This window comes from Maniola jurtina, chromosome 7 (assembly GCF_905333055.1).
Source record: "Maniola jurtina chromosome 7, ilManJurt1.1, whole genome shotgun sequence".
Lineage (NCBI taxonomy): Eukaryota > Metazoa > Arthropoda > Insecta > Lepidoptera > Nymphalidae > Maniola > Maniola jurtina.
This window is the reverse complement of record NC_060035.1, coordinates 13,648,650-13,676,571: the sequence shown is the minus strand read 5'-3', so window position 1 is coordinate 13,676,571 and position 27,922 is coordinate 13,648,650. Positions and strand designations below refer to the sequence as shown.

General features: G+C 40.2%; 1 protein-coding gene and 1 long non-coding RNA gene across 5 annotated transcripts in view; one reads left to right on the top strand and one right to left on the bottom strand.

Annotated features, from left to right (window-relative positions):
* Window positions 1-117: 117 nt before the first annotated feature.
* On the top strand, window positions 118-2,633 carry LOC123867108. Of its 2 annotated transcripts, none has more exons than XR_006796326.1 (3): window positions 118-493; window positions 1,506-1,683; window positions 2,429-2,633. It is a non-coding gene; the product is annotated as an uncharacterized LOC123867108 (long non-coding RNA). The 2 variants fall into 2 exon arrangements; XR_006796327.1 differs by having other exon boundaries at window positions 118-497.
* Window positions 2,634-4,941: 2,308 nt separating this feature from the next.
* LOC123867079 (dual specificity testis-specific protein kinase 1) overlaps window positions 4,942-27,922 on the bottom strand; it is a 141,649-nt gene continuing 118,668 nt past the window's right edge. The window contains exons 2-11 of one of the 3 annotated variants that reach the window (XM_045908935.1): window positions 22,929-23,050; window positions 17,307-17,508; window positions 16,782-16,867; window positions 15,257-15,386; window positions 14,833-14,958; window positions 14,295-14,410; window positions 13,755-13,861; window positions 12,682-13,457; window positions 8,552-8,556; window positions 4,942-7,997 (exon numbers count right to left, since the gene is read on the bottom strand). In XM_045908935.1, the coding sequence (XP_045764891.1) occupies window positions 7,961-7,997; window positions 8,552-8,556; window positions 12,682-13,457; window positions 13,755-13,861; window positions 14,295-14,410; window positions 14,833-14,958; window positions 15,257-15,386; window positions 16,782-16,867; window positions 17,307-17,508; window positions 22,929-23,050 (1,707 nt within the window). In that variant the 3' untranslated portion in view covers window positions 4,942-7,960. Of the gene's footprint in view, window positions 13,458-13,754; window positions 13,862-14,294; window positions 14,411-14,832; window positions 14,959-15,256; window positions 15,387-16,781; window positions 16,868-17,306; window positions 17,509-22,928; window positions 23,051-27,922 lie in introns of all 3 variants that reach the window. The other 2 variants (XM_045908933.1, XM_045908934.1) reach the window with 2 other exon arrangements.

Here is a 27,922-nt window from a genome sequence, read left to right as displayed (position 1 = left end):
TGGAGGCTACTTTTTATCCCGGAAAATCAAAGAATCCCACAGGATTATAAAAAAAGTAAGCCACAGGAACGAAGTCGCGGGCATCAGCTAGTCATAAATAAAATTTCATCATTGTCAAATATAATTTACTAGATACCTGTAGGCACGTCAAATTCAGACGTATAATTTCATTTTATTATTATCATGGACTATTTACTACACGTTTTGGTAACGATTTGCGAATAAACTACCTATTTGAAGAAAAGAAATACATACCTACTCTTGTAAATAACATTGAATCGACATGACTGCTAAGGTACAGACTTCCTGTTTTGAGGGAGTTTTTAAATTGTGAGCTGAATCGCTGGCTGAATCAGTTGTTGTGTGTATGCGGGTCTAGGCAGAATACACCAGAACCTCCAGGCTCCAACATACATTATACTTATTTGCCGCAAACAAAAATACTGCAAAAAATTAGTACAAAAAGCAATTTTCCAGCACAACTCTATTTTAAGTAAGTAAGTAAGTAAACCTTAAATAGTCTTATTAGACTTATACAAGTCATTTTATCCGAGCCGAAGAAGGCAAGGGCAGATATCTATATTACTAATATTATAAAGAGGAAACTTTTGTATTTTTGTATGTTTGTATTGAATAGGCTCAAAAACTACTGGACCGATTTCAAAATTTCTTTTACCATTACTTAGAGGGATTCTTCCGAATCCGCATAGGCTATATTTTATCCCGGAAAATAGAAAAAATAAATGTCCACCCGTGCGAAGCCGGGGCGGGTCGCTAGTGAACAGATAAAAGTTGAGGATAAAATGGGTTTATATGACTGAGTTATATTATACCTACTATGTACCTACTCTGCTTTTCACTTCAATTGCGAGAAAATGAAACCGTTATACGCGACCGGCAACCTGTGGGTGCGCCCACTCATACTTCACCTAGTAAGTATTGCATAGGTATGCTCTAGCCCTACATCGGTAAATCATCCACTGCGCAAGTTCAAGATCGGAGACCTTTTGACATGACACCAGCTGTCGCTTACATGGATAAAGTACCAGAAGAGCAGTTTATGCTAAGCTAAAGCACTAGAAAAAATAATTGTCATGCAATACTTACAACACTTATGCTCGAGAGCATAGAAAGGAGTTTTAGTCAACTTACACCCATAAAGAAGAACTTTACGAACATGAGAAGTAACTACAAATAGTAGCACGGTAAAAACGGTCCTTAATTCTGTGCATGTAACTAGGTTAAAATAAGTAGGTATAAGTATAAAAATTGGTTACCGTACACCCTACCGGCAGGCCGGGCCGCCAAGCGATTCAGCGTTTGGGTACGATGTCGCGTACAAGCCAAAGGGATATGGGTTTGATATAAACTGCCATACCTCCAGGTTAGCCCGTTTCTTAGACGTATTACCAAGGCATCATCACTTACCACCAAGTGAAATTGCAGCCAACGGCTAACTTGTATCTGAATAAAAAAATGATGATAAACCCTATTATGCTACGAAGGTGTAGCATGAGCGGCCGCGACGACTGGGTGCCGCTGGCGGCGGGCGTGGTGGTGGGCGCGGGTCTGCTGGCGCTGCTGTACAAGATGCTGAGCGGCCGCGCCGCCTACAGTGCCAAGTCGCACAACTACGGCGCCACCAGCTACGTCTGCACCTGCAAGGGAAGCGAGCAGGCCTGGGTACATAACTATTACCTAACTATACTATCTTTTACTAAGGGTGGTTGGAAGTCACGCTTACCGCCAGCGTGGGGGGCAAGCGCGGCTTATAATCGCGCAGATGATGCGCGCAAAACTATGACGTTCGTGATGGACGAACCGCGCGCGGTTTACTATCAGCGCGGGCCGTCAGCGCGAGTCAATTTCACTATGAAACGATATGAAAACTATCAGGCTCGTGTCCCATTATGTAACCACACTTACGAGTAGAGCTATGCTTGGGGTTACTCTACGTGACTAAATCAGAAATGAGGAGATCCGTAGGAGAACCAGAGTAACCCACATAGCTCAGCGGGCGACGAAGCTGAAGTGGCAATGGGCAGGGCGCATAGTTCGAAAAACTGGCAGACGTTGGGGTCCTGAGGTGCTGGAATGGCGACCTCGTACCGGAAAGCGCAGCATTGAGAGACCTCCCACTAGAACGGGCGACATCAGGTGAGTCGCAGTGAGCCGCTGGATTCAAGACCGTGGCGAGTGGAATGTGATTTTTGCTTTTTGCATGGGTATAGTTAAAGACCTGGAGAAAGGCTTGGAGCTTGTGGATATTTGCCAAGCCTCAGTGCGCATGTAATCATGCATAACATAGGCTACCTTTTATCCCGGAAAATTAAAGAACTCCCACTAAATCCGCGTAGACTAGGCGCAGACGAAGTCGCGGGCATCAGCTAGTTTTCAATATTTAACCTGAACTTTTTTCAAATTTCAGTGTCAAGTTCACGGTGACGGAAAGAATGTCAGATAAGAACAGCAACCTAGCAATAAAAGAAGAAATCAGATCTGTCCTTATGTCGCTGCCATTCTGTCAAATGGTCATAACACTGGAACAAATTGTTCGAAATTATTGTGAAATACTTACTGAGATAGTTATGTTTTTAAAATAAATAAAAACGATCCAAAAATGGAAAAACCAACACTTTATTCAAGGAAAATGTTTTTATGTTCAGAATAGCCACATGTGTGACTGGTGAATTACTCTTTATTCCTAGTAGTTCTGTTGATCTGGTTCTGTAGACATACCTACCTACTCACCTAAAGAAATCCTATCCAGTCACTAAAAAGTTTATCTAAGTCTATTAGTTACCTATCTACTACTTTAGTAATAAGTACACGCCGCACCTGATGCCTGTTTAGTAATATGTAATTTAATAAGTAGATATATATACTAAGATAGATAGGTACGCAACTTTTATTCAGGTTAGAATAGGAATTATGAGATTTTCATCGAGATTTTATGATTAGAGACATACACACCTTGCGTACACACATCACTTACCTACAGACATGTGAGTTACTGAGTTTGTAGGTAGATACCTCGCTTTTTTTTTTTTTTTTAAATATTACAATAAAACTTAAAGCTAGCCTTATCTAATTACTATACAAATAATGCCCGCGTGGAATGGTGCCAAGAATACTGGCTGCATTTCCGCGTTGGACAGCCAGGCTGATCCGTTGCGCAAAAAATGAGCCAGCCCTTCTGTCACCCGATGAGGCTATTAAACGCGGTGAAATGTCTCGTAAAAATTTCTTTGCACTAAGACTCCATGGCCCCAGGGTCTCCACGGCAAACGGAACAAAAATGTAACTCTCAATAAGAGAGGCATACTTGCGCCGCTTGCTTATACCTCGCTTAAAATGCTTTAAACGATTTGCAGCGCCGAAGAGTTAGAACGGCAAACTTCGCGCACCCGTCCCATCCCGTCGCTCCAGTCCGAGGTGTCTTCCCTCTGCGGGTGGACGGGAGCCCTGAGCGCGCTGCCTGCCCCGGGGGGCTGGGCGAAGCGCTGGGTGCCGATCATAGGCACTACCACCCTAGGCCTGTTTGCGCTTTATTATAAGTTCAGAGACAAGATTAAGGCCTTGTTATGGGGTGCCGTCAAAGGTGCCTCCGACCCTTGCGATGGATTCATCGCGAAGACGAAACCAGTCATGGTACGTTTACCTACATACTTACATACCTATTAGGCCTCAGTCATAACAGAGCTTTTTTAACGTCCGTTAAAAAAGCGTTCAAATAGAACAAGTACATTCCCAACTATCTGTTCACACGACAACGCTTTTTTAACGCGTATAACGTTAATACTTAATACCCGCCAACGCAGAGTTTTAACGCAACGCTTTTATTACGCTCGTGTGAATTAGGGCTTATAGCAGTTATGGACTATGGTGGCTATAATTTTCATTATTTCATTTACTTTTATTTTTTTTGGCAAAGGCTGTTAAATTATGAAATTTTTTCAGGCGCCACCCGAAAAATTGAAAATTTGTGATTGCGATAAATAGAAGGAAGGCTTCGTAACGCATTGAATTTTCCTACAAAGGTAATAATTTAAGTAGGTAACTATTTTAAAGAAATGAAAAATAAAAGTTTTATCATAAATTAATATAACTTCTTAGGTAGTTGTTTTACTTTACAATTTACACTCTAAGTACTTACTTAATTATCTAATCTGAAGATAAAAAGGTTATCTTTAGATAGTTACTCAGGTGCAGTATTTAATGACTTTCTTTGCACTAATAAGTAATGCGAAATTACAAAGATTAGGTATATCTACCTATTATTCTGAGATACCTATACGACTCTGAGGCAGTCGACTGATAAAATAAATGCGATGGGTTCCCAGACCCTTCGCAATCCATATACAACTCTACTAAGAGAACGAGATTTATTAGGTGATGTTAGGTTAGTGATAAGTTCCGGGACCGACGGCTTATCGTGTTTTCGAGGATGGTGGAAACCGAAAGGCCAAATTGCGACATCCATCCAGTTACTGACTTGCTTCAACGTTGCCTGACAATCGCAATCTATTAATATACGTTGTCATAGCTATGCCGCAGGTCCCAATAGTAATATATACCCTACCTAGTATGCTAAAGAAAGTCTGAAAAATTAAGGTCCTTCAAAAACGGAATGAAGTAGGAATGCGACTCCCCAACTTAATCTGATTTTTAACTGGAAAACTTGTAATATGAGGCATGCAGATTTTCTAACGTTTTCATTCACCGTTAAAGCAGCTGAAAAACTTTTTCATTCTGCCTTTTGCTAACTCTGTTGTCTTTGAGCCTATCCACTTTGATAAATCTAAAAGTACAAAATACACTTTGGGAATAAAGTAAGTTTTAATCTAAGAACCTGAAGTTCGATTTTACCCAAAATCCCTAAGCGGTTCTTAATATCGGTCTTATCACTGAGGTAATCGGTCAAATAAATGAAAACAAAAATAGAAACAAAATATATTTATTAATACCACCTTTCATTTACAAATTATTAGGTATATTCTGGAGTGCCTCAGTCGGCTAACTATAGCTATCGGCTATTGCGGGCGCGGCGCGGCACGCCGCTGTTAACAAATCCCTAACTTTACGTTAGTAGAGTCGATTCAATCTTTGGCGACTGACAAGTGAGCCGAGCTGCGCAAGTACAGTATGGACGTTTGTGCACTCATTCGTATTTGTTTTCGTAAAAATACGAATCAAAGTGGCCGCCATACAAAATGTACGTACGCGTGTGCACTCATTCGTATTTTTACAATCCGTAGTTGATGGGTTTTTGACGTATTTTTACGAAAACCAATGCGAATAAGTGCACAGACGCCCTCAGGCTTAATTCCTCAGGCATCTCGCCAACGCTGATAGAATTCGAGCGTCGAAATACATTCGGTTAACTAAATTCCAACAGCGCGAGACTGTGCCGTGTGGAAGTCCCTACAAGGTCTATGTCCAGCAGTGGGCCGAAGGACTACTTGCACAAAGACGGTGACGGCACGGGTAAGTATAGTCCGCGCCAAACAAATAGTCATCCTTGAACTTAACCGCAAGACGCGTGCCAATAGCATTTTTTAGGCACCAGTGGTGCGCAACGTACGGGGAAGCGAAGCACATCAACCTGCACGCTGCACCGCTCCCTGCGTTCGCCATCTGCATTAGTGTGAGTGATCCGTGTACCTGCGCGAGCTCGCACTCGCATCGTAGGTCAGATGTAATTATTTAATTGCCGGTAACTACAAACTGATTTATTTAAATTAATGCTGTCACTTTTTGGCAAGAGCATAGACTATTAGCGGTTGCAAATAAGTGACAGCTTTAATTTACCTGAATTAAGTGTCTTTGTGCAAGATCCTTAGTTGATAATTCTTCATCTGACTTTAACGCCGAAGTGTTTCAACGTTTGGATTCTATCAACGTTTGTGAGATGTAACACTGGAGTTCATAGTCAAGATAGGATCTTCTTTGAGGAACCATTTAGGGGACATGGGCCATATTCAACCTTCATGCGTTGTATTAAGGTTGAATATAACACATGTCGTCTGAATCTGGTTCCCTAAAGAAGCCTACGAATGACTACGAATTCCAGTGTAAATGACTTGTGACTTGCTTTTCAGTCGCCAATAAGTTTGAATCTTACTGTAGTCCTATAGCTTTAGTTTCCTAGGATAGCGGTGCCGTCAAATAGCGGCTATGTGTATAGCGTCAAATGACGACACCAAAACGTTGCCTGTAAGAACCAAGCTATCATTGTTTCCTAGATAGCGTCTTTTGACACTAACGTTGGGTGTCAAAGATACGTTTTTCTAGCCTAGGAAAACAGAGCTTAGCAGTCGAATACTAAACAGTCAATTGATTGTGAAGGCCATTATACGCCTCTTAGAATGCTTTTCACTTTTCAGTATTTGGGCATAAGGGCAGTCTACATGTAGAGAGTGCTCCATCGAGGAAGTGCACTCTTGAGTAATTCTTCTTTCTCTTTTGTGATGGTTGCTATTATGTCGCCTGATATCTGTACAATATAAACTTTGAACATGTTTTTTACTATAAATAAACTGTTTTGAACAAAAACTGTTTTGTTTTTTTCCGACTCTGATTGCCACCAGATGGAGTTATGTATGAATATTATGGATCGCAACCAGTTACTAGTTCGGTTACAGTTACTAAGTTTTTAACGTTAAAACTACCAAAACTTTATGTTAAAAACGTTACGTAACGTTATGTTAAAATGGTAACGTAAATAGTAACAGTATACCAATATAACTGTTACTTGACGGCAAATGCGTGCCGAGTGAAGATGCTACTTTGTACCCGGCATCGTTAAAAATAATATGGTACAAATATTGTTTAACGGTATTAATAATGGTATTTAGATAACGTTAATGATTTATATGGGTATCGTTATTTTTATCGTTACATTTTAGTATAGATACTTTGATACCGGTAAGAAAAACTACCGGTACGAAAATTTACCGGTAATTCGGTCCAGGATCGCGACCGAATTACTAAAGAAATGCAGTCATATAATATCCTTCTCGAGTGCACTATTCTCGGTCGAGCAATACCCCTAGTACAAACAATACCTTATGTTAGTTAATTATCACATAGACTACAAAATGCAAACTGAATATAAAAAAATGTTGTCTATGATAAAAAAAAATTTAGGATATTTTCAAATATTCAATTTGCATTCAGTCAGTCAGTGTGAAACCGTCTCTAAACCAGAATCGTTAGTCTATATTCGTATAGTCAACATCACAAAAAATCAACAGTCAATAAATTATTGTGCCGTTAAAATAAGAAAAGGACTTTCTAACAATATATTGTGCTGCTTGTATTACAAAAATTACAAAAAATGTAGTAAAGTAGGAAGGAAATAGGAAAAAAATAAAATCATATGAAATATTTTTCTTGCAAACATTACTTTTCACTTGATAGTATCAAGGATTCTAAGGATTGATAAATATAGACATCGACAACACAATATATTTACTGACCATTTCAGCGTGACCATTTATAGTTATAATTACTATAAATATTATAAATATGTTCTTATGATGTTGACTATACACAAAACTTATTTTATAATAATAAAATACACGAGTGATTGTCAGTAATTAGTTTTGAGAATATGGAAAGATCAAATAAAATTGTATTTTTTTGGCACAACTTGCTTTTTAAGAAGTTTTAATTTATTTATTGCAAGGACAGGCTTGTTTTTGATGATAATCAAGCTTTATAAAAAGCAATGATGAGGTCTATGCTTCAAAGAATTTGAAAAAGAACAAGGTTTTCGATCACTCGTGCATTTTTAAATCTAGGTAGATTTATTACCGAAAATAACTAGATACTAAATGTTTTCTCAAACTGATATGATTGGCTTAGGTGTAACCTTGTCTTTCGAACGGAAAATAAACAGTCAGCGTGTTGAGACATTCTCCAATCTTAAATATTTACTTATAATAATTGACAGAAGTTACACCATTTTGTTGTAGCCGTGAAATTGTGAAAATATTGGCGACAATTCTGATGTCTTTTTCTAAACTAAAATTGGAGTATCTGCATCTTTTTCTTTTCAATATTGCTAAAAAAAATTGCTTTGAAAAGGGGCGCAAAATGAATTTTAAATTAAAGACTCTAGTACCATTTCAAAACTATGTTCAAAATTGATTTTTAAAGTCACAAAGTTTGCTAGTCACTAGGTTAGTTTTAAACTAAATTAAGTTTGTCCGTCCTTTTTTAATTACGTTAGTAAGGAGAGGTGTGAATACTTTAAAGTTTAGTTGCGATCACAATCAGTACAAATAAATAAGGTAAGTGTGTTCAAATGATGACTTCATATGGATGGATTTAGGATATTTTTAAATCCTGTCGTAACTTTTTGGTTTCCCGGGATAAAATATATCCTGTCAAATATGTCCATTTCCGGGATCTTAGATATTTACCAGATTTTGTAAATCAGTTAAGCGGATGAGCCGTGAAAAGATAAGACACGGACAGACCTTCGCATTTATAACATTAGTATGGATTTGATGTTCAGAAATATATTGCAACCTTGATATAATATTTGATCTTTTTTTACAATTTTTAAAATAAAAACATATTTTCACAATTCCGTCGGCGAATCAGTCAAAATTATCTCATTATTCGTCTATTGCACAATATCTACATCAGCATCGGTGTATCAAATAACAGGTACATCTGACAAATAATATATTACTCCTAAATAATTATAACCTTATTGGATGATAACTGCGAAGCGCGGAAAACGCGTTATACTACGATATAAGTAGTACACACAGACAAACAGAAAAAGATAGACAGTACACGAGCCAAAAGCGCGGAGCAGGCCTGGCTTCACTTTTTAAACGCTCCGTCCATCTTTTTCCTTAGTCTTTTTCTTTAGTATACGGGCAATACTAATTTGTATTGTCACATGACAAAAAGATTTATAAACTACCGACGGTCATAGATTTAATAATACAATTTTATTAGTTAGTATAATATTATGTATAATTGTTATTAATAAATAATTAAGCTAAAAATCTTATATTTCCATGATTTTGATTCTACCCAATATTGTGTTATTTTGTCAAAATCGCGTAGTTTTTTTTGGATTAAATTTTTTACAGTTATGTTACAGTCAGATTACAGTTCATATAAAATCATACCGTTTTAAAACCTTTTGTATGAAAGGCACTTTTTCAATTATTGTTATGCGAAAAATTCCATAAAGGTACGTACAGACTATGTTATAATATGTCATAAACCTTTTATTGCCTGACATATTCACATTGATTAAAAATTTTGTCTAAACTTGACAAAGCCACGCTACTAAAAATGTGACACAATAATTTTTGTTATTTTAAAACATGGTTATATAACATGTTTCACATTATGTTATATAGTCTGGATGCGCCTTCAGACCAATAGAAATTATGAAAATATGTTGAATTGACGTCATTCGAAGTTTAATTATGTAGGCTTCCAAACTTATAAACGACTATCGCATACCGATGACCGATTTGATATTATTTATCAATGTTCTATCCGATTTAGAACAGGTATATTTTTCGGGTACTCATATCATTTTTTGTAAACTTTGTAAACTATTGTTATTGAAAAAGTAATTTAAAAACGACATTAATCTAGTCGCTTAGAAGTTTGGACTAACCATTCAGAACTGTAGGTTAAAATTAACTGTTTAAAAAAAATCAGAAGTCAGAGGATACGATTAAAACCCTACATTCGTCTTGGACGGACATAAAATTGCTCTCAGGTAAATGAAAAGAAGTTGCCCTATGTTTCAATACCGACTATACAATATACATATTTTACGGGCAAAGTGCGCAGTCTGGGCAACGTGAACACTGTCCAGGTGGAATAATGGAGAAGTTTGTTAATATCAACACTGTCATTAATATTTGTGTAATATCAACTCTATCCGGGCAATATCCCCATTACACATCTGACGGATTTTGCCTGTAACACAGAGACCGTTAAAATATGCATAAATATGCGAAAATAAGTAAATATGCGATTTAATGATTTTTAATAGTTTATCTTTATTTGGCACAGATGATTATTTCAATTTTCGATTTTATGTCATTCTTAGAATACACGTTAGGTACTTTGATTTTACAATTGGGTATTTAATTATATAATGATTTATTTAGAGTTTATTTACAGTAAAGATACCCTGACCATGTAAACATGATTAGTTTTTCGCAATATTGGAAAAAATATAGATATAATTATGATTTTATCTACAAAAATATATCGTTTTGTTTTCAGAGTTTTTAATTTGAATCGATTATTTTTACGTGCAAACATCAAGATGGAAATATATTGAATAAGTTTTTAATCTGCAACATTAATAAAACAGTTTTAATTTTTACATTTATTGTAGTTTATAAAAACCCATCGTGTTTTGAGAACTAGAAAAAGAAATGAAATTATTAAAAATAGTTTTTATCAAAGGAGATTAGATGATAGCATGTATCAATATAATACAATATATTCAACCTAAATGCCTTTAAAATGTATTTGTATGAAGTTAATAATAATATTCACTGGATGCCACGTTTGACACTGGGTTTGATTACACTATTTAGTTTAAAATAGTTTTTTATAGCCTTTAGTTATGAGCAAGATTAAATGAATCCATTTTAGGTAACCTAAACGGCAAAATGGTGTTATTTACACCGTTTTGCTGTAACGTTATAAACTCAAACTGTATACCGTTATCTATACCGGTTTTATACACGTGAATTTTCTTTATTAAAAATGCTAAGCAAAGTTAAAAATTGAAATCATCAAAATAATCGATTCAATATCGATTTTATTTTGGAGACTGATTTGACACATGTTATTGTACAGTATATACAAAAGAATAACCTTTTATCCATCTTGTTTGTTAGATTAAGGCCAATGCGGTGCATTTACACATTCGCGAGTCACGACGCGAGACGTCACTCGTCTGTCAATAATTAATATTGCCTTATCTCGCAATTGGCTGTCAGTCTATGACATAAACGGCGAGTAGCGAGCCGCACACGAATATGTAAATGCACGGTTACAGTGTTATAATTTACTATTAGACCGTGTCTACTGTACGTAGACTTCACTGTGGGCAAAACTGTTAGGTGTTAGTATACACATTGGCACATGTATTGGCCCAAATGTTAGAACCAACGCACACCATAGTTACATGGTTATCCTTTGCAAATTGGCAAAACAAAATATTTATAATCCTCTTCAGAAATAACTATTTTACCTCGTTTTAATTTGGCAAACTTTTAATAAATTCAACTTAAAGTTATTATTGGTGTTGGTGTAAATATTATGGACTTCGGTGCCGGATGGGCATCCGTTAGAGACCTTAAATCTTTAGACGGTTTAATTTTTAAACGGAGGAGCTGGCGAACAAAATGGTGTAATTGCAAAAAATGCAATTTTACAGGAGGTGCCAACAACTGAATGAGAGCTCTTGAAACCTCCCTGCAATTGTACCGTTTTGATCGAAATCACAAACATTGGACTAAATTTTAGCACAGTTTTAGGCCGTTTTGCTTGAAAATGAGCTCAAGTTTGTATTCAGTGATCGAAATCATGACATTTAGATTCAATTTCAGCACTGTTTTAAGTCGTTTTGCTTGGAAATTAGTTCATATTTGTATTCAGTGGGCCAAAGACATCCGGACTAAAGAAAAAAAGAATTACGTTCAGAAGTGCAATGACACCGTTTTGTTCGGCAGCTCCTCACTTTTAAAGAGTTTTATACGATAATGTTATATTTAGAGCTGTCACACACATTTTTCAGTAAAAATAGTTTAGGTTAAAGATTAATTTTAGATTAGGACGAATTCGACCCGCAATAGTATACAAACATTTGTAAGATAAACCTCTAGGTAAATAAATAGATTTTTGTGGATCTAACAAATAAAAAGAATTCTATGACTCTGCCGTATTTGTAGCGTAAATAAAGTTATATTAAGTCTCTACACAAAAATATTACAAAAAAAGTCATAAATTATTTATTGACAAAATTAGTACTTGAAATGCTTAAACTTTTGCAAATATAGTACAACGGCTCTTACAACTTAAATATTAAATTTGAAACATATTATTTACAAGCTTACGTAAACTGGCAAGTAGTAGTATAATACTGTATATAAATTATAAATATGTAAACAGATATTGTAACTTCTTATTATTTACAATATACCAAATTAAGTATGAAAAAAGTACACCTGTCGGCCGACGCGTCCGAGGGTCCGTTCACTTCACGCGGAAGATTTCAAAATCACGAACTGTATAATATCGAGAAGGAGCAACTCAAATATTGACTCACATCACAGGTTACATTTCTGCTACTCATGGAAGAGGCCAAATCGTGTACTTCAGCTCCGAAAAAAGTTGACAAAAGGTCCATCGTACGTCACTACTTCTCGTTCAAGTAGGACAGAATTTAAGGATAGGGATTTTACATATTAATATTTCACGATCATTTAACGTTCAACAAAAATGCTTATTTTAGTCAGTCAGACGAGGTGGTCGCTAGGACTTCTTGTCGAAGAGCGGCAGCTTGGAGCGCACGGCGCCCTCGCAGACGGTGAGGCGCGCGGCGCAGTGGCGCACGTCCACGATGTACTGGCCCCGGCCGCGGCCGCCGCCCTTGCGCTCGAAGTACTCCACGATGCGCGCGATCTGCGCGGACCGCGGCGCGCGCTCGTCGTACAGCGAGTCCGAGCCCAGCGACGCCGCGTCCTCGCTGCTGTCCGTCACGCTGACGCTGCGCGGCGCGGCGGGGCAGGCGCGCGCCGCGCAGCAGCAGCGCGCCAGCACGTGCGCCTCGCCCGCGCCGCCGCCGCCGCACAGGAACGGCGCCCACGCGCCGCGCTCCTCGCGCTCCTCTCGCTCCTCCCGCTCCTCCACGCGCCGCCGCAGCAGCGCGTCGTACGCGCGCAGGCAGTCACCGCACACGCGCAGCCGCCGCGCCGCGCCTTCCGCGCCGCGCCGCCACCAGCAGCGGTGGCAGCCCATGAGCGAGCAGGGGCACAGCGCACCCAGCGACGGCGGGTCCTCGTTGGCCACGCTGAAGATGCCGCTCTCGCAGGACGCGCGGCGCCGCAGCTCGTCGTCGCGGCGCGCCAGCACGGGCGACGGCGGCAGCGACAGCGCGCGCGGCTCGTCGGCCGGGCTGGGCGGCGCGTCGCCCGAGCTGCAGCGCGCCGGCTCCAGGATCTTGTGCACGCCGCGGAACGAGTGTAGAGCACGCGCGGGCGCGGGCGCGGCGTGCGCGTCGCGCAGCAGCATGATGTGCGCCAGGCGCTGCAGGCGCGCCAGGCGCGGCGGCGCGGGCGCGGGCGCCACCAGCGCGCCGGCCGAGCGGTGCGCCGCGCCACCCGTCGCGCCCGCCCCGCGCCACGACCACTCCAACTCCGACAGCGAGCGCCGGTGCGCCGCCGCGTCTGGGACACGAAACGACAACAATAAGTATCGGAATATACCCAACTAGCTTCGTAACCATCCGAAACACTCACTATAGCAAATTCGCGCGACGCTGCAAAACAAACTGCGTACGACACGGGCAGCGACGGGCAAAGTGAGTCTGAGGTGAGGACGGGAAATAATGACTTTGCTCCTGACGATTCTTGCTGACTATCTACTAATCTCGGAAGGCTGCCAACGGGACTCTATTACTTTGCTCATTTACATCATTGCTTTTTTAAGCATGAGTCTAACAAGCAATAAAATAAAACACTCACGGTGGTCGCGGCAGTGCGGGCTGCTGTCGGAGCGCAGGCGCGCGGGTCGGCGCCACGCGGACAGGCCGGGGCACGAGCGTGGGCCCGAAGAGTCCGCCGAGTCGCTGCTAACAAACGAACATACCATACAACCTCGAGCGACATTCATCAATCATCAGTATCACTGTTCCCAACTAGTATCACTGTCTCTAACTAGGTTACGCAGCGGCTCAGACATACAGGCGACGACGGGGAGGAGACCACGGAGAGGGGGGTGGAGGGAAAGTGAGAAGGAAGATGAAGAAAACAAAGAGGAGGAGAACGAGGTCACATAAAGTAAAGTGGACGAATAAGTGAATCCCGATATTGGGGGAAACTACGATGGGTTGCAGGGTTCTCCTGTACGTGTGACGTGAGCTCCAACAAGAGGAGAAAGAAATCATATAGGGAGAAGGATGAAAGAGATTAACCCCTTAAGGGTGTCAAGCCCCTTCCGCGATTCGGCCCATATAACCACGAGGTTGGTGGGTTGTCCCTAAACTAGTGAATGCTCGCACGAACCTGTCGTAGGAGTTGTTGGGCGTGTGGCACTCCCACGCGGCGTCGTCGAGGCCCTCCTTCACCTCGGCGAGCTTGTTCACTATTTCGGGGAATAGCGGCCGCGCTTTGGCGTCATACTGAAACAGACCAAATCGGAACTACATATCTCTAAAGTTCAAAAATGCTAATGAATCCTTAAATAAACCACTTAATTTGTTTTTGTACTAACTTAGCTCCATTTGGATTTTAACAACAAAGTAACTTTTAATTCTTCGTTGCTGCAACCAAGAAGCAAAAAGTATTTTTTTATTGAAAAAAAAAAAGCAAATGTAACCAACAAGATTGTGAAGGAAAAGATATCAAAATGAAATGCTTTTTCATACGAATTGGATTCATACGCGTACGAACCCGATAATCGCGACCTTTCAAGTACGTGTTCGCTTGAGTCAAAGTCGTACGAAAGCATCCAATATGCGTAGTATCCTTAGTATGTTTAGTGTACGTGATTTTTGTGTACATGGCGTAGGACAAAAGAGGGTGGATATGAGTGGTCACTCACAATGCAGCAATGGAAGGCGAGGCGCAGAAAATCGGGCACGGTGTCCTCGTCACACAACTCCACGAACGCCATGTAGTTGAGGCCGAAGTTGTCCGTGCGCGGTAGTACGTCCGGGTCCGCGTCAACCTGATGGAGGACAAACACTATGCCGTTTATCGAAGCATAATATGTATAAGAATCGCTCATCAGGACACAGATTGTGTACAACAAGCGGACTGGCTGAAGAGTGAGACAGAAAACGTTAATCTGGTAATGAGAATGAGACAGAGCGAGAATCTTCACTCACACAACATGGTAATGGTAACTAACTCAATTAAATGTAATACCCACTTGTACCCACATTCCAGCGAATAAACCATTATTTATTTATTTATTATTTTATTTATGGCTGCCTAATGACTACTTAGTTTTGAATATAGCTCACCCTCGCAATGAGTTGGCACAGAATGATCCCGTAAGAGAAGATGTCGGAGCGGTGGTCGTACCACCGGCCCCGGAGACACTCTGGCGACATCCACCAGGGCGAGCCGACGCTCGGCAATCTATAGCCGGTGCTGAAAAAAAAATTAAATTGGGAAACTTTTACCATAATCGTAGGTAGTCTTATGGCCTGCGTAGACGAGGGACTTTTGTCCACGGGGGACACAAACCCCCGAAACTTAGATAAAGTGCTCGCCGAGAACTTACCACGGACTCGACGCACACGGTGAGCAATCATACTTAGGGTGAGATCTATAGAGCGCGCTCTGCCTTTGCTTAGACTTAAGATAGAGTTAAAACGAGACAGAGCTATATCTCTCACATAAATCTGTCTCGTTTTAACTCAATCTTAAGTCAGAGCAAAGTCAAAGTGCGCTTTATAGATTTCAGCCTTAGTCCGCCAGAAGCGGACAAACTCTCGAGTCTTATCACGCTGGCAAAGTGCGGATTGGCAGACTCACACACCTTTGAGAGCATTATGAAGAACTCTCAGTCATACAGTCCTCACGATGTTTTCCTTCACCGTTGAATACAACGTGGAAATTCCTAGAAAACCTAGTCCGAACCATGGAACATGAGATAAGAATTTTCGCGTAGTACCTAACGTTTACGTTTTCGCGTCGTAAATAAAAGTGAAGGGTGTGTGTGGTGGTGCTTGCAACATTACCCGCCTTGATGAATTGCCTAAACTTGACAAATGACCCGTTCCGCCACACGATATCGCTTTTCGCACGCGAAGTAGCGTGCCTCGCTTTCCCGCTTCGGAGACTGTGCGTACTTCATACTTGTGTAATTACCTATCAGTTATGCACTAGGTATGGTAATAGCCAGAGATGGGCATTATTGCTATTTTTAATCATTTTCACGTGGTGAAAATTTTACTACATCCATTTAACAATCTGCGATACAATTCTCGCTCGCACGCTCTTTAGCTTATAGGTCGATTACATTGCGCGCGTGAAATTTTAATAAAAGGCGGAGCTAAAACGAGACAGCGTTATACCGCTGGCATAAATCTGTCTCGTTTTAACTGAAACTGTCTAAGCAAAGTCAAAGTGCGCTCTATAGCTGTCAACCTCGATTTTGCTGCGTGATTTTTCACAGGCACTTTAAGTAAGGTAGCAAGTGTTACGCGTATTATAAAAATGCTTTTCACATTTTTCACACGCTACTTCTGAAATGGTACATCTCTTCTACTTCTTCGCAATACAACGACTATACTGCTGCACTGGGCAATAATTTCTGTGTAGTGTACTGTACCTACTACGCACTAGACCGGCCATTTTGAACAAACATTTAAGAAATTAAGTAATTAATTACTTAGTGACAGACGATTGCTCGCCGGTCGCACTCGCACGTTCGCTCATAGCCCAGCGACAAAACTATCCCAACTATAACACATTTGTGATGGAAAAGGAGCCTTATTGTGTGGTACGGAATTGCGGATTGAACGTGTGAGATAAACTTACATCGGATGAGGTATTTTCGCAGCCAGACCGAAGTCCGCGACTATAGCGGTGTATTCGCCGTCTGGTCTCTTTCTTAATAGTACATTCTGAAAACAAAAAAAAAAAAAAACTATCAACTTTATTTTATGCACAGAAAATTAAATAAATAGAGGGTAAGAAGATATACATGTAAACGGCCTTATAACATAGGAATTTCTAATTCCACCCATACAGAGGTTTTGTCGATATAATCAATGGTTCCAGTTTAGTTATACTGATATAGTTTTCTGAAATCATGAATCCCTCCTGAACTTTCAGGAGGAGCTCAGGAGAAGGAAATGACCTTAAGAATCGCTAGAATCAACAGCTATCACAAATATTTAGAAAATAAATGAGAGCTAATTCCTACTTACCTTAGTAGTAAGATGGAAATCCCGTAAATAATGCAGGTAGTTACTTTATGCCCCTCAGCAACGGCAGCTGTGAAGATATACTCAACAGCTGAGGCAGGGCTTTGAGAGGCCTACTAAAGTTTGCTAAAGTTACCTTAGTAGTAAGATCTCTATGGAAGACTCCTAATGAATGCAGGTACTTCATGCCCTCAGCAACGTCGGCTGCGAGGGATATCCTCAGGGGCTGAGGCAGGGGTTCGGGAGGCCTGCCCAGGATCAACTGCTCTAAGGAACCGCCCTCCATGTACTCCGTGAGAGCGTGCAGTTGACCCTCGTGCACGCAAACGCCCATGAATCTGAAATTGTAGATGAGCATTCATTTAGACTACTTTTTTTTTTCAAATAGAAGATCGCCCTTGACTGCAATCTCACCTGGTGGTAAGTGATGATACCGTCTAAGATGGAAGCGAGCTAACCTAGAAGGGGTATGGCAGTTTTTATTAAACCCATACCCCTTTGGTTTCTACACGACATTATACCGGAACGCTTAACCGCTTGGCGGCATAGCTTAGCCGGCACGGCCGAAGCCTCCCATCAGACCAGACCAGACCTATGATTTTGAAATTATAAAATTCCCTGCCGGGAATCGAAGCCGGGACCTCCCACTAAGACAGAAGACACCCCTAAATTATCGCTTGGTTGATCTCGGATACACTGTCTCAGGTGAGCCCAGCCTGGTAGGTATGTGAATTGGATAGAACCGGGTAAAAACTAGAAAATCTAAATAGTAAACAATACGTTCGCCCGGTTATTACCTCTTGTAAGGCTAGGTGTGGCTGGCAGAGTGCGTGTAAGTAGTGTAGTGGTTACTGTCGCAGCGCGCAGCATGAAAGTCGACGGCAGAAAACAATGGGCCCACTCGAGACGACATTCAAAACACATTTTGAGGTTCAACCCTTTTGTTGCGGTTAACAGAAGGCGTGGAAAGCCTAGCGGCTAAAATACCTATGTTAGATTGTAAGCTAAGGTAAACAATAGAATAAACGAATGTTTGGAAAGAAGCAGACGTGTATGATAAACAGGGCACAATAATCATCAATCGACAATCACCATCATGATCAACCCATCGCCGTCCCATTGGATATTGAGAATGTTCGCTAGAGTCTTTTAAAGAAAATGTTATAATAAAGATAGTTTTAAGCTGAATATGCCCAATAAAGTGAAATTCAGGAAATTGGATAATCAATATTTGTAGTTCCTAAGCTATGCAATTCTCTAGTGCATACCTGTGCAGTAAATACTGAGTGCTAGCTTCTAAAGAGGAGCAGGCTTTACGAAACATGTAACCTTCACCTACTTTGCTAAGTCCTCGGATTGATCGCAAATCACAGTGAGAAAAAAAAATACCTATATTGATAGAATAAGTACAGATAGTCCTTCAAACCTAGGTTTGATAAACCCTGGTTAAATACCAGAAAATGATAGCCCAAAGAAAATGGAAAGGAACATTCATTGTTTCATCCATCCATCAGCCTGTATGCGTCCACTGCTGGACATAGGCCTTTTCAAGAGCGCGCCACCAAACACGGTCCTCCGCTTTCTTCATCCACCCGCTCCCCGCCACCTTCTTCAGATTATCGGTCTAGCGGGTCCATTCATTGTTTGAAGAATTATTATACAGTCACAACTCAAAAGGAAGTAGCAGCATGTTAGCAAGATAATCTCGAAGACGTCACGTAATGAAAATAGGGGCGGTGTCAAGGCCCGTCAATCAATCGAGCAATCAATGCGAATTGGCAATTAAAGTCGCGTGCACGAGAGGGCTCAATTATAATGCAAATGCCATGGAAGAGCAGTGGACTAAGAGCAAGCGCGTGCCAGACCTTCGTTATTTTATAAAAGCTGAAAGTTTCTCTGCGTATTGCCTCCAACACAGGGAGGAATGATCAGCGACTATGAAGTTAGGATCATGGTGGCTTTGGGAGATAACAGGTAACAGAGGTGACAACAAAGACAAGGGCCTCGGGCAGGTTGTCGCGAAGTATCTGGTGATGCATGACGTGATTTCTAATACTATTCCAAAGAAAATTAAATAAAAAAAAAATTGACTTTATACTTTGACGTAAGATTTTTTACACCTTTGTTATCTGTTATCTCCCCGAGCCACCATGATCCGAACTTCATAGCCGTTGATCGTTCCTCTCTGTGTTGGAGACAATACGCACAGAAACTTTCAGCTTTTATAAAGTAGCGAAGGTCTGCCACTCGCTGGTTCTCTCACTATAAAATAAATGCGGCGAATGATAGATGCACACGCAAAAGACGTTACGCGAGTGAAAGTACAAGTCCTTCCTAGGAAGTTTCGAGAATCGAGAGGCACGATAGTGAATGCCATTGTTATCTTCTAACAATTTAATGATGGGCTCTTATGTGATTCTTCTCTAGACTACAAAGCAATTATCCAACATCTTAAACAACAACGAGGTAGAGCTGCCGTCAATCAATGTTTCTGAGGATATTATTTCTTGTGTAGGAACTAGGAACTACCCTGAATCAGAGTAGTGAGGAAGCTCTCAGTTTTGATCTCGAATCGACATCTGTCAAATATTAGGCTAGGTGCGACGTGAGATCAAAGTCGTTTCATAGTGGTAAATTATTTGACGATTCAAAAGCACTTGTAAAAGTTTATTTGAATAAAAATCTATTCTATTCTATTCTATAGCCTACCTAGCGTCAAATGTGGGTAACTTTTGACGCCTGCCAGTGTAGGCGAAGCCTGGACGTTTTGTTACAAGCTTCCTAACTGCCGTGAACTGTGCCGACGCCGACGAAGTACCTACTTTATGGCAAAGAACATGTTATGCCATTGCTGTTACGCTAATCTTTAGTACGCTTTACAGGGGTGAACAGTTTTTTCAGGGATTTTCCATCGTTATCAGTTATTACCATTGATTGAGATTTTTAAACAAGAAAATGTAAATGACAAAATTCGCCTAGGACCTGTACGAAGCTCATGAGTAAAACAAAAAGTAGTTTAACTTCAACCACACTTTGGGAGAACAATCCAAGTGTGGTTGAACGAAAAGTTCAATTGTTCCGTTGAAACTTCTTGTGATATTTACTGCGAACGTACGAGTACTTTGGTTACTCAGAGAATTGAGTTTGTTCACTGCTGCGTCCGGCTTAGACGATGCCTGTTCCACTTTCCTTGAAGTTGGAGACCAGGAAAATGGACGACTGGGTCGACAGCTAAGCTCAACTTAGCAAAAACGTAGAACCAAAAAGTGTTGATTAGTTTTTAAATTTTCAAAGATTTCTAAATAATTTTAAATACATATGTATCAAAAATTAAGGAATCGGCAGGATTAGAACCTGCGTCTCCTCTGGGTTTTGAATATTTCATATTAAACTGTGGGACTAATCCTCAGACAACGCAATCGGAACACGAAGATGAAATATTTTTTCACTGTCCCTAAAGAAAGCACAGAAATAGAAACAACTTTTATCACAGACGAACCACATTCATGCACCAGTAAGACGATATAATAGGCGGAACGGGACTTCAGCTTGTTTTTAGAGCTATTTCGCTTCAACATCTGAGAGACGAGACGTTCCAACTTCCTAGAATTAGGTTCAACGAAACGGTCGGGAGTAAAATTTGAAACTTTGAATTTTCGCATATTATTCAAAATCTACAACTTTACCAGCTTTAGGCGAAAAGGAATTTGAATAATTATTTTATATCATTCTGTGTCTGTCGAATCACAGCTTCAGAATTTGAATCTGAATAGTAAATAATAATGTGAGCAGCTTCTTTCGACGCGATTTATACACAACCTAATAATAATTAATTATTCCGTATCTCCAGAGAAAAAAATGGAACTCTTAATCATTTCACGTCTGTCAAGACCCGGCAAGGGAATCAATACCTAGGGCACTTCCCGTTGACCTAACGTCATAAAATTAATGCAGGTAGGCAGGTCTAAAACTATGAAAAAATAAAGTGTTATTTGATGTAAGATGGTGCGGAAATTTTCGCGTGCGAGTGTCTTGACCAGTTTTTTATTTAATTAACACAACTTACAATGAAGTTTCTTTTGCTATAGGTAACTCCCTAAATCAAAACACCGATTAAGCTGTTGTTCTTCCTTTCGTATCATGGATTTCTAGTTTGCTTCTAGTTTTTTTGCTGTGTCCAATAAATAGCAGATAACACCTAAAAATCGACTATATAGTGACAGTTCCAACATTCGTGACGACAGCTGTATTTTTTGGCGTCGTGAAAAAGTTCGTGCTTTGTTGGGCAGTTCTCAGAAATGGATTGAGGAGGCAGGTACGTCACCTATTACACAATCTCGTCTTGGAAGTCGTGATTAAGATGTCAAATAAAGAGGTCATGTTTTGATGTCGCCCCAGATGCTAAGCGATTGGGAAAGTGTATAATAAAACAATAAGGCTTGCTTTTCGTCAATTACCGCACTTCGAGCCTCGTAACAGTTTTGGACACATTGCACTTTTTCGAAATTACGACAATTCTCAGGGTTCTGTACCTGAAAGGTGCCATTAGGACCCTATTACTAAGCCTCCGCTGTCCGTCCGTCTGTCTGCCAACGGGCTGTATCTCGTGAATAGGTAGAGAGACGAAATTTTCACAGAGTGATTCAAATTCCTGAAAGGCCGGCAACGCATCGGCAGTTCCTCTGGTGCTGCAAATGTTCATGGGCGGCGGTTATCACTTAACATCAGGTGACGCGCCGTTTGCTCGCTATTTTTATTTAAAAAAAAAAGAATGAGAAAATTTCAAATTCAGGCATGATTCAGTCAAACCTTTCCATAAAAAAAAATTGGATGTAACTACTTATGCAATGTAAATAGATTTTCGTCAATCTATTATCTGCAGTTTGGTTTTAAATTCCCTTTTGAAGATTTTGAAATACATAGAGATGTTGGATTTTTGTGTTTTTTATTTCAAAACCTGAAATGACCCCTGAATATTAGAGAGTAGCTCACAATAATTGTGTAAATATGAATTTTGGCCAAAAATTGACGAATTGCAAATTATTATCACATTGATGGATTATACTTAGTAGATTTGTTTCGAAAGTAAGAATAAAAATTAACGCTCATCAAAGGCTTAATCTAAATTCCTCGAATCATATTAGTTATAGTTACAGTCGGATGAAAGTGCACACAGCTCAAACACCCGGCCTAGATTGCTGAGAAAAAAAAAACATTATTCAACAATTTAATCAAAGACGCATTGTTTTAATATTATTTGCGGAGATAAGCGACCAGGAAACGAACTGAAACAGTGCAACCTATTGTTTTGAAGCCGTCGCGATTTCATAACATGTTACGCGACTTACGTATTACCGATACATGGTTGGAGAGGATGGCATTTGACCTGGGAAAATTTGTTGTTTGCCTATGAATTATGAGGTGAGGATTTGGTAAATGGAAGTGAGTGGTGGTGACGCTGTACGCTCGACCGAAATTGCCGGCGCACGTGGGTAATCTGTTTGCTAATTCATCTAACATTGTGTGAGAAAGAGATCCCTGGTATAAAGATGCACCGGCTTGCCCTTCCCTCTACCATCCGCGCGGAGTCGAATGTTTTGGGTGAGCGGCATGATGATTTTTACCGAATTCAAGCGCGCGAAAAGGGTTGAACAGTTGTTTGGGAAAAGTAACTTTGAGAAAAAACTCCAAAATTGATGTCTGCAATGTAAAGTTTTATAGACTCTCTGTGACTGACTTGAATTTTAACAACACTCACCCTAAAATGTTAGGATGTTTGAGCTTGTTCATGAGCTGCACCTCCCGCAGCATGTTGGGCCGGTTGGCGCGCTGCTGGTTCATCTTCAGAACCATCACCTTGCCGGACGTTTTGTGTGTTACCTGAAAAGTGAAAGCGAACTATTAGGGTAAAAAGGTTTTGGGAATGTGCATACATTATATGTCCTTATTGCCCTCGGCAACCTGGGTGGGTCTACTCGGCTTCTGGGGCGAGCTTGGATGGCTGGAGTGAAGACTTCGGCGGGGAGGGGCAACGCACGCACAACAGACGGAAACGTTTAAGTGCGGAAACCAACCCACAGAGAAGAAAGAAAGACAGATACTTATGTTCTTAATTTAATTAAAATGTCCTTACAAAACAAAACTTGGAAGCATAACCTCGAAGCGGACACTTGTTTCATTAGATTTAACTAGTAAACAACTTTCTGGTACAAATGAAATAAATAAACAGTTTCAGGATGCTATGCTTCTATTTTTACTCGCACTTGGCACTGATGGTACCCTCTGGAAGGTCACTGGCGAAACTACGCTATTGGTCGTATTATAAATATTACGTCTAAAAGTAGCTAAGATAAACTTCCATGACCTATCCTAACGAGCTTCAAGTATCCGGTTTATATTTATTTATTTAAGTGTGTTCTGCCTATAATTTTATTAATGGAGCAATGGTAGGTACCTTCCCTGCTTTGGGGACAAAAAATTGTAAAATTTTTATTTAGGACTTGTGGTTATGACCTAAGATTGATATTCTTTAATTTATCTTTTGGGCCTAGTTCTATTATAAGCTAGGATTTTATCTTTTAGTGCTGTAATCAGGAGCAAACTACTCAACTCTTAGAGACTAGGATCAGGTCCTGATAGTGAGCAGGAAGGATCCCTCGAATTTTTTGATTTGAGGGTGGTGAGTGGTAAGTGTGGATGGTTGTTTTGTGGTGAGGCTAAAATGTGATTCAGTGGTTACAATATGACTATTTATCAAACGTAGACCAATTTTTTTATAAGTTGCAATGTTTTTGAATTTAAAGCTCAGTTAGTTAAGTTCTAGGTAAATATTTAGGTATTTAAGTTTTTATTAGTATTTTTATACCATCCGTATCCATCCAATGTACTGTGTTTGCGCCTAGCTTACAGTCCCAAATAAAAGGATATTTATTTATTTAACAATAAGTACATTATTGTTTTTATAGACGTATAAAGTGATCAAAATATAAATGGCATATTGGTCATTAAGTACCTATATTTTCAATCGATACTGGCCAAGTAATTGCCGATATTATCTATCTATCGGCTTTCACATCAATGCACAACATAATCTTCATTAAGTGCCATAACATAATTGGCTATAGCTATGTTATCAAAATGGCTTCCTTCGACGTCTTATATAATATTATGTTGTCAGTAGTTAGTCAATACACGCGACTATGTATGTATGATTTAGGTTTTAAAAATCCCGTGGGAACTCTTTGATTTTCCGGGATGTCAATCTCCACGTCTTTGACTATGTTTATGCCAAAAAACACGTCGATCCGCCGTTCCGTCCCGTCGTGATTGAAGGACAATACAACCAAACAAGTGCCACTAAAACTGAAAGTTTAAATTAAGTTTAGTACATATTTAGGGCTAACGCATACCAGCCACATAAACCCAGCTTTATGTAATTTGACATAGGTACACTTAGTTTGAATTGTTATCCAGAAAGACGTCGCCCCTCGGGTCCGCTGGTGTACGTACGTTTCGCTTTATCGAATCCGAAAATCCATGTGCAATTTGAGCAAAAAATCAAAAAGACTCGGCTTCATTCATTTCAAAAAGACACGATTTTTTCGCGCGCTGTGTCTCTGGTAGGTCGAGCACGAATCAGTCACCGATAAAAACGATAACCCATCGTCATTTCTTCAACAGCTCTTCGATGAAACTCTAAAATCGATCTAAAGTGATTTATGGAAATGACAACAAGTACCTAGCCAATGGGTACTCGGTCGCCAGTTCTTGCGAAACGGCTCATTCACACCGTCCCAAGTGCGACCGTAACAGTATTTCACACCTACGCCCACCAAGCTCACGACTTCATTACTCCTCCATTAACTGTCACCTTTATCACCAAGGTGATAAGGTTCCGAATGAATTTCGTCTTTATGTAAAGGTGCCATCCAATAAAGTGTTTCCGGCGTGAAAACTATGTATAACCAATTTTCGAATCAGACATTGCAGCTATTGCTTATTATGGTTTGTTTGGATTTGGCGTTTCAATAAATCAAGAGCCCTGTAGGCTAATTCACACATAATCTCTAATCCCTGTACTGTTATCCCTGCGGATAAGAATCTAGTGTTTCAGTTCTATGTCCGTGGTCGTGGACGTGGACCTGTTAATTTAACTTGGAGATTGTGTACAATAGAATAGCCACTAAACACAAAAATAGTAGGTAGGTTTTTTTTATACGTTTCTCGAACTGTAGTTCATCACAATATTTTTTTTATTAATATACAAGTTAGCCTTTGACTCAACTGGTGGTGAGTGATGATGCAGTTTAAGACGGAAGCAAATTAACCTGGCAGGCGTATGGCAGTTTTTATTAAACCCATATTCCTTTAGTTTCTACACGGTCTCGAAACGGAATGCTAAATCGCTTGGCGGCACGTCTTTTGCCGGTAGGGTGGTAACTAAGCCTACCAGACCAGACCAGAAAAAATTTAGAAATTATAAAATTTCAAATTCTAAAACAGATTTTCATTTATTTTTATGCATAATATTTTTTGATTTATCGTGCAAAATGTCGGCAAATTCTCGAGTACGGAACCCTCGGTGCGCAAGTCCTCAGATCCAAGTGATCCTATAAGGGTTCCGTTTTTCCTTTTCAGGTACGGAACCCTAAAAAATATAGCCGCCTCGTGCCGGTCGGAAAACGCGTCATACAAACTGATCGTATGAACGAGCCTTTATTCGGCGAGCGTCCACTTGACACGAGCTGAACTGATGCTATTGTGTGATATACGCGACTCTTGGAGATCACTTGAACTTTCGCCTAATTATTTATTTACCGATCGAACAGGGTTAGTGGGTGAAAACATTATTGATCATAAAGGTTGATATAATAATTCACTAACTATATGAATGCGAAAGTGTGTTTGTTTGTTGGTTTGTCATTTAATCACGCCGCAACGGAGCAATAGATCAACATGATTTTTTGCATGGATATAATTAAGGACCCTGAGAGTGACATAGGCTACTTTTTATCCCGGAAAATCGAGGCGTCCCCACTCCGATTGCCATCTCGACCTGTCGCGTACTATTTGTCCAGCAGTGGAAGTGTATGGGGTGATAGAGGTTTTAATGATGATGATGGTATTCTATATCAATTAATAGCGTAAGAGTGTCCGTCAGTCACAATAAAAACCGGTATGAAAATCTTACGCGTGGAGAAAAAAAGCATTCTTTATGTACCTTAGCGCATAAAATCTAGGTAAAGTATTCGCAAACAGTGCAGTGCGCCAGTTGTATCAACAAACTCGAGGCTTAATACAGCTCTGATAAGATAAGGGACCCAAAACACCTATGGCCGAGAAGACTATTATCTCTTAGTGCATATCTCAGGCGTAAAATAAGTCTAGTGGTTAATATGTCTACCTCCTATTCGGAAGGTTGGAGGTTCGATCCCGGGCACGCACTTCTAACTTTTGAGAATTACGTGTATTTTAAGCTATTAAAAATATCACTTGCTTTAACAATGAAGGAAAAATCATGAGGAAACCTGCATGCCCGAGAGTTCTCCATAAAGTTCTCAAAGTTGTGTGAAGTGTGCCAATCCGCATTTGGCCAGCGTGGCGGAATATGGTCAAATTCCATGTATGACTAATCATGTCATGCAGTTAACAAATATATACAGTACGCGACAGGTTAAAATGGCAATCGGGGAGTGAAAAGCTCGATGCGGACTTCATCTGTGTTGGTGTTAGCTGGCAGGCGTGCTCTGCCTTTTTGGAGTGTTTTTTTTTTGTTAAAACTGACTGGAAAGCGCTCTAAAGGGGTGCCGTGCGTATATTGGCGAGTACCGGCACAGACGGGGTCCATACTTGTATAGTTTAACTAACTTGTTACAAATAACTACAAACTTGACATTGGCTAATCTTTGTAAAGCCAGAAGAGAAAAAAAAGCCCGATGCGAGCAAGCGCGGGTGACGTGTGGGTGTGCGGGACGTCCCCTCGCCTCATATCCCGATTGTCATCTCAACATGTGGCGGACTTATGCCTGTCATATTTTTGTCAGTTTAGCAAGGTTTAGCGGGTTCCATCTTTGATTGCTATAAGAAGGATAATCAAAAGGTTATTTTGCGCAAAATCTGACAACTTATTAGCATTCCCCTGTTGCTTAGCATAATAATCTGCCTTTCAAAACCACAACTGCAACGTAAACGTAGCCGCGAGTTAAAACCAAATCAAGCAACCTATAATTTGGCGCGCATCGATGCTTAACTGTAGCCGCCTTATCTAAAACTGCATTAACACCCAGAGCGAATCCCGGCCGAAGCACGTCTCGAAGGAAAATTTCCATAATTGCACTGCTTTCAACTGCTCCGCTCTTCAAATATGGCTTCTCCTGACCCTAAACTGCTAACTACCGTAATATGCCATCCCAATAGGGGAATTCTGATACTATCGCTGCTTTTGAACCGATACACTCTCGGCTAGATTTGTATTGCGGTCTCGAGTTAGACCGTAATTTATGGCAAATAAATTGCTCTTTGATCTTGCCTGTTTATTGTTCACCCATTTATTTGAGACATCTAATAATAATAAACTGTTCTCTTACTCATCCATACATACTACATAATCATATTATTATTGTTCAGAAAGTGTATCTCTTTGAACTTTTTTACTCAATTTCAAAAATACGTAACAATACTTCTTTGTGCGTAAACTGCTAGACCGAATTCAAGGAAGATTTGGCACAAACCACTGCCTGGAGAAGAATATAA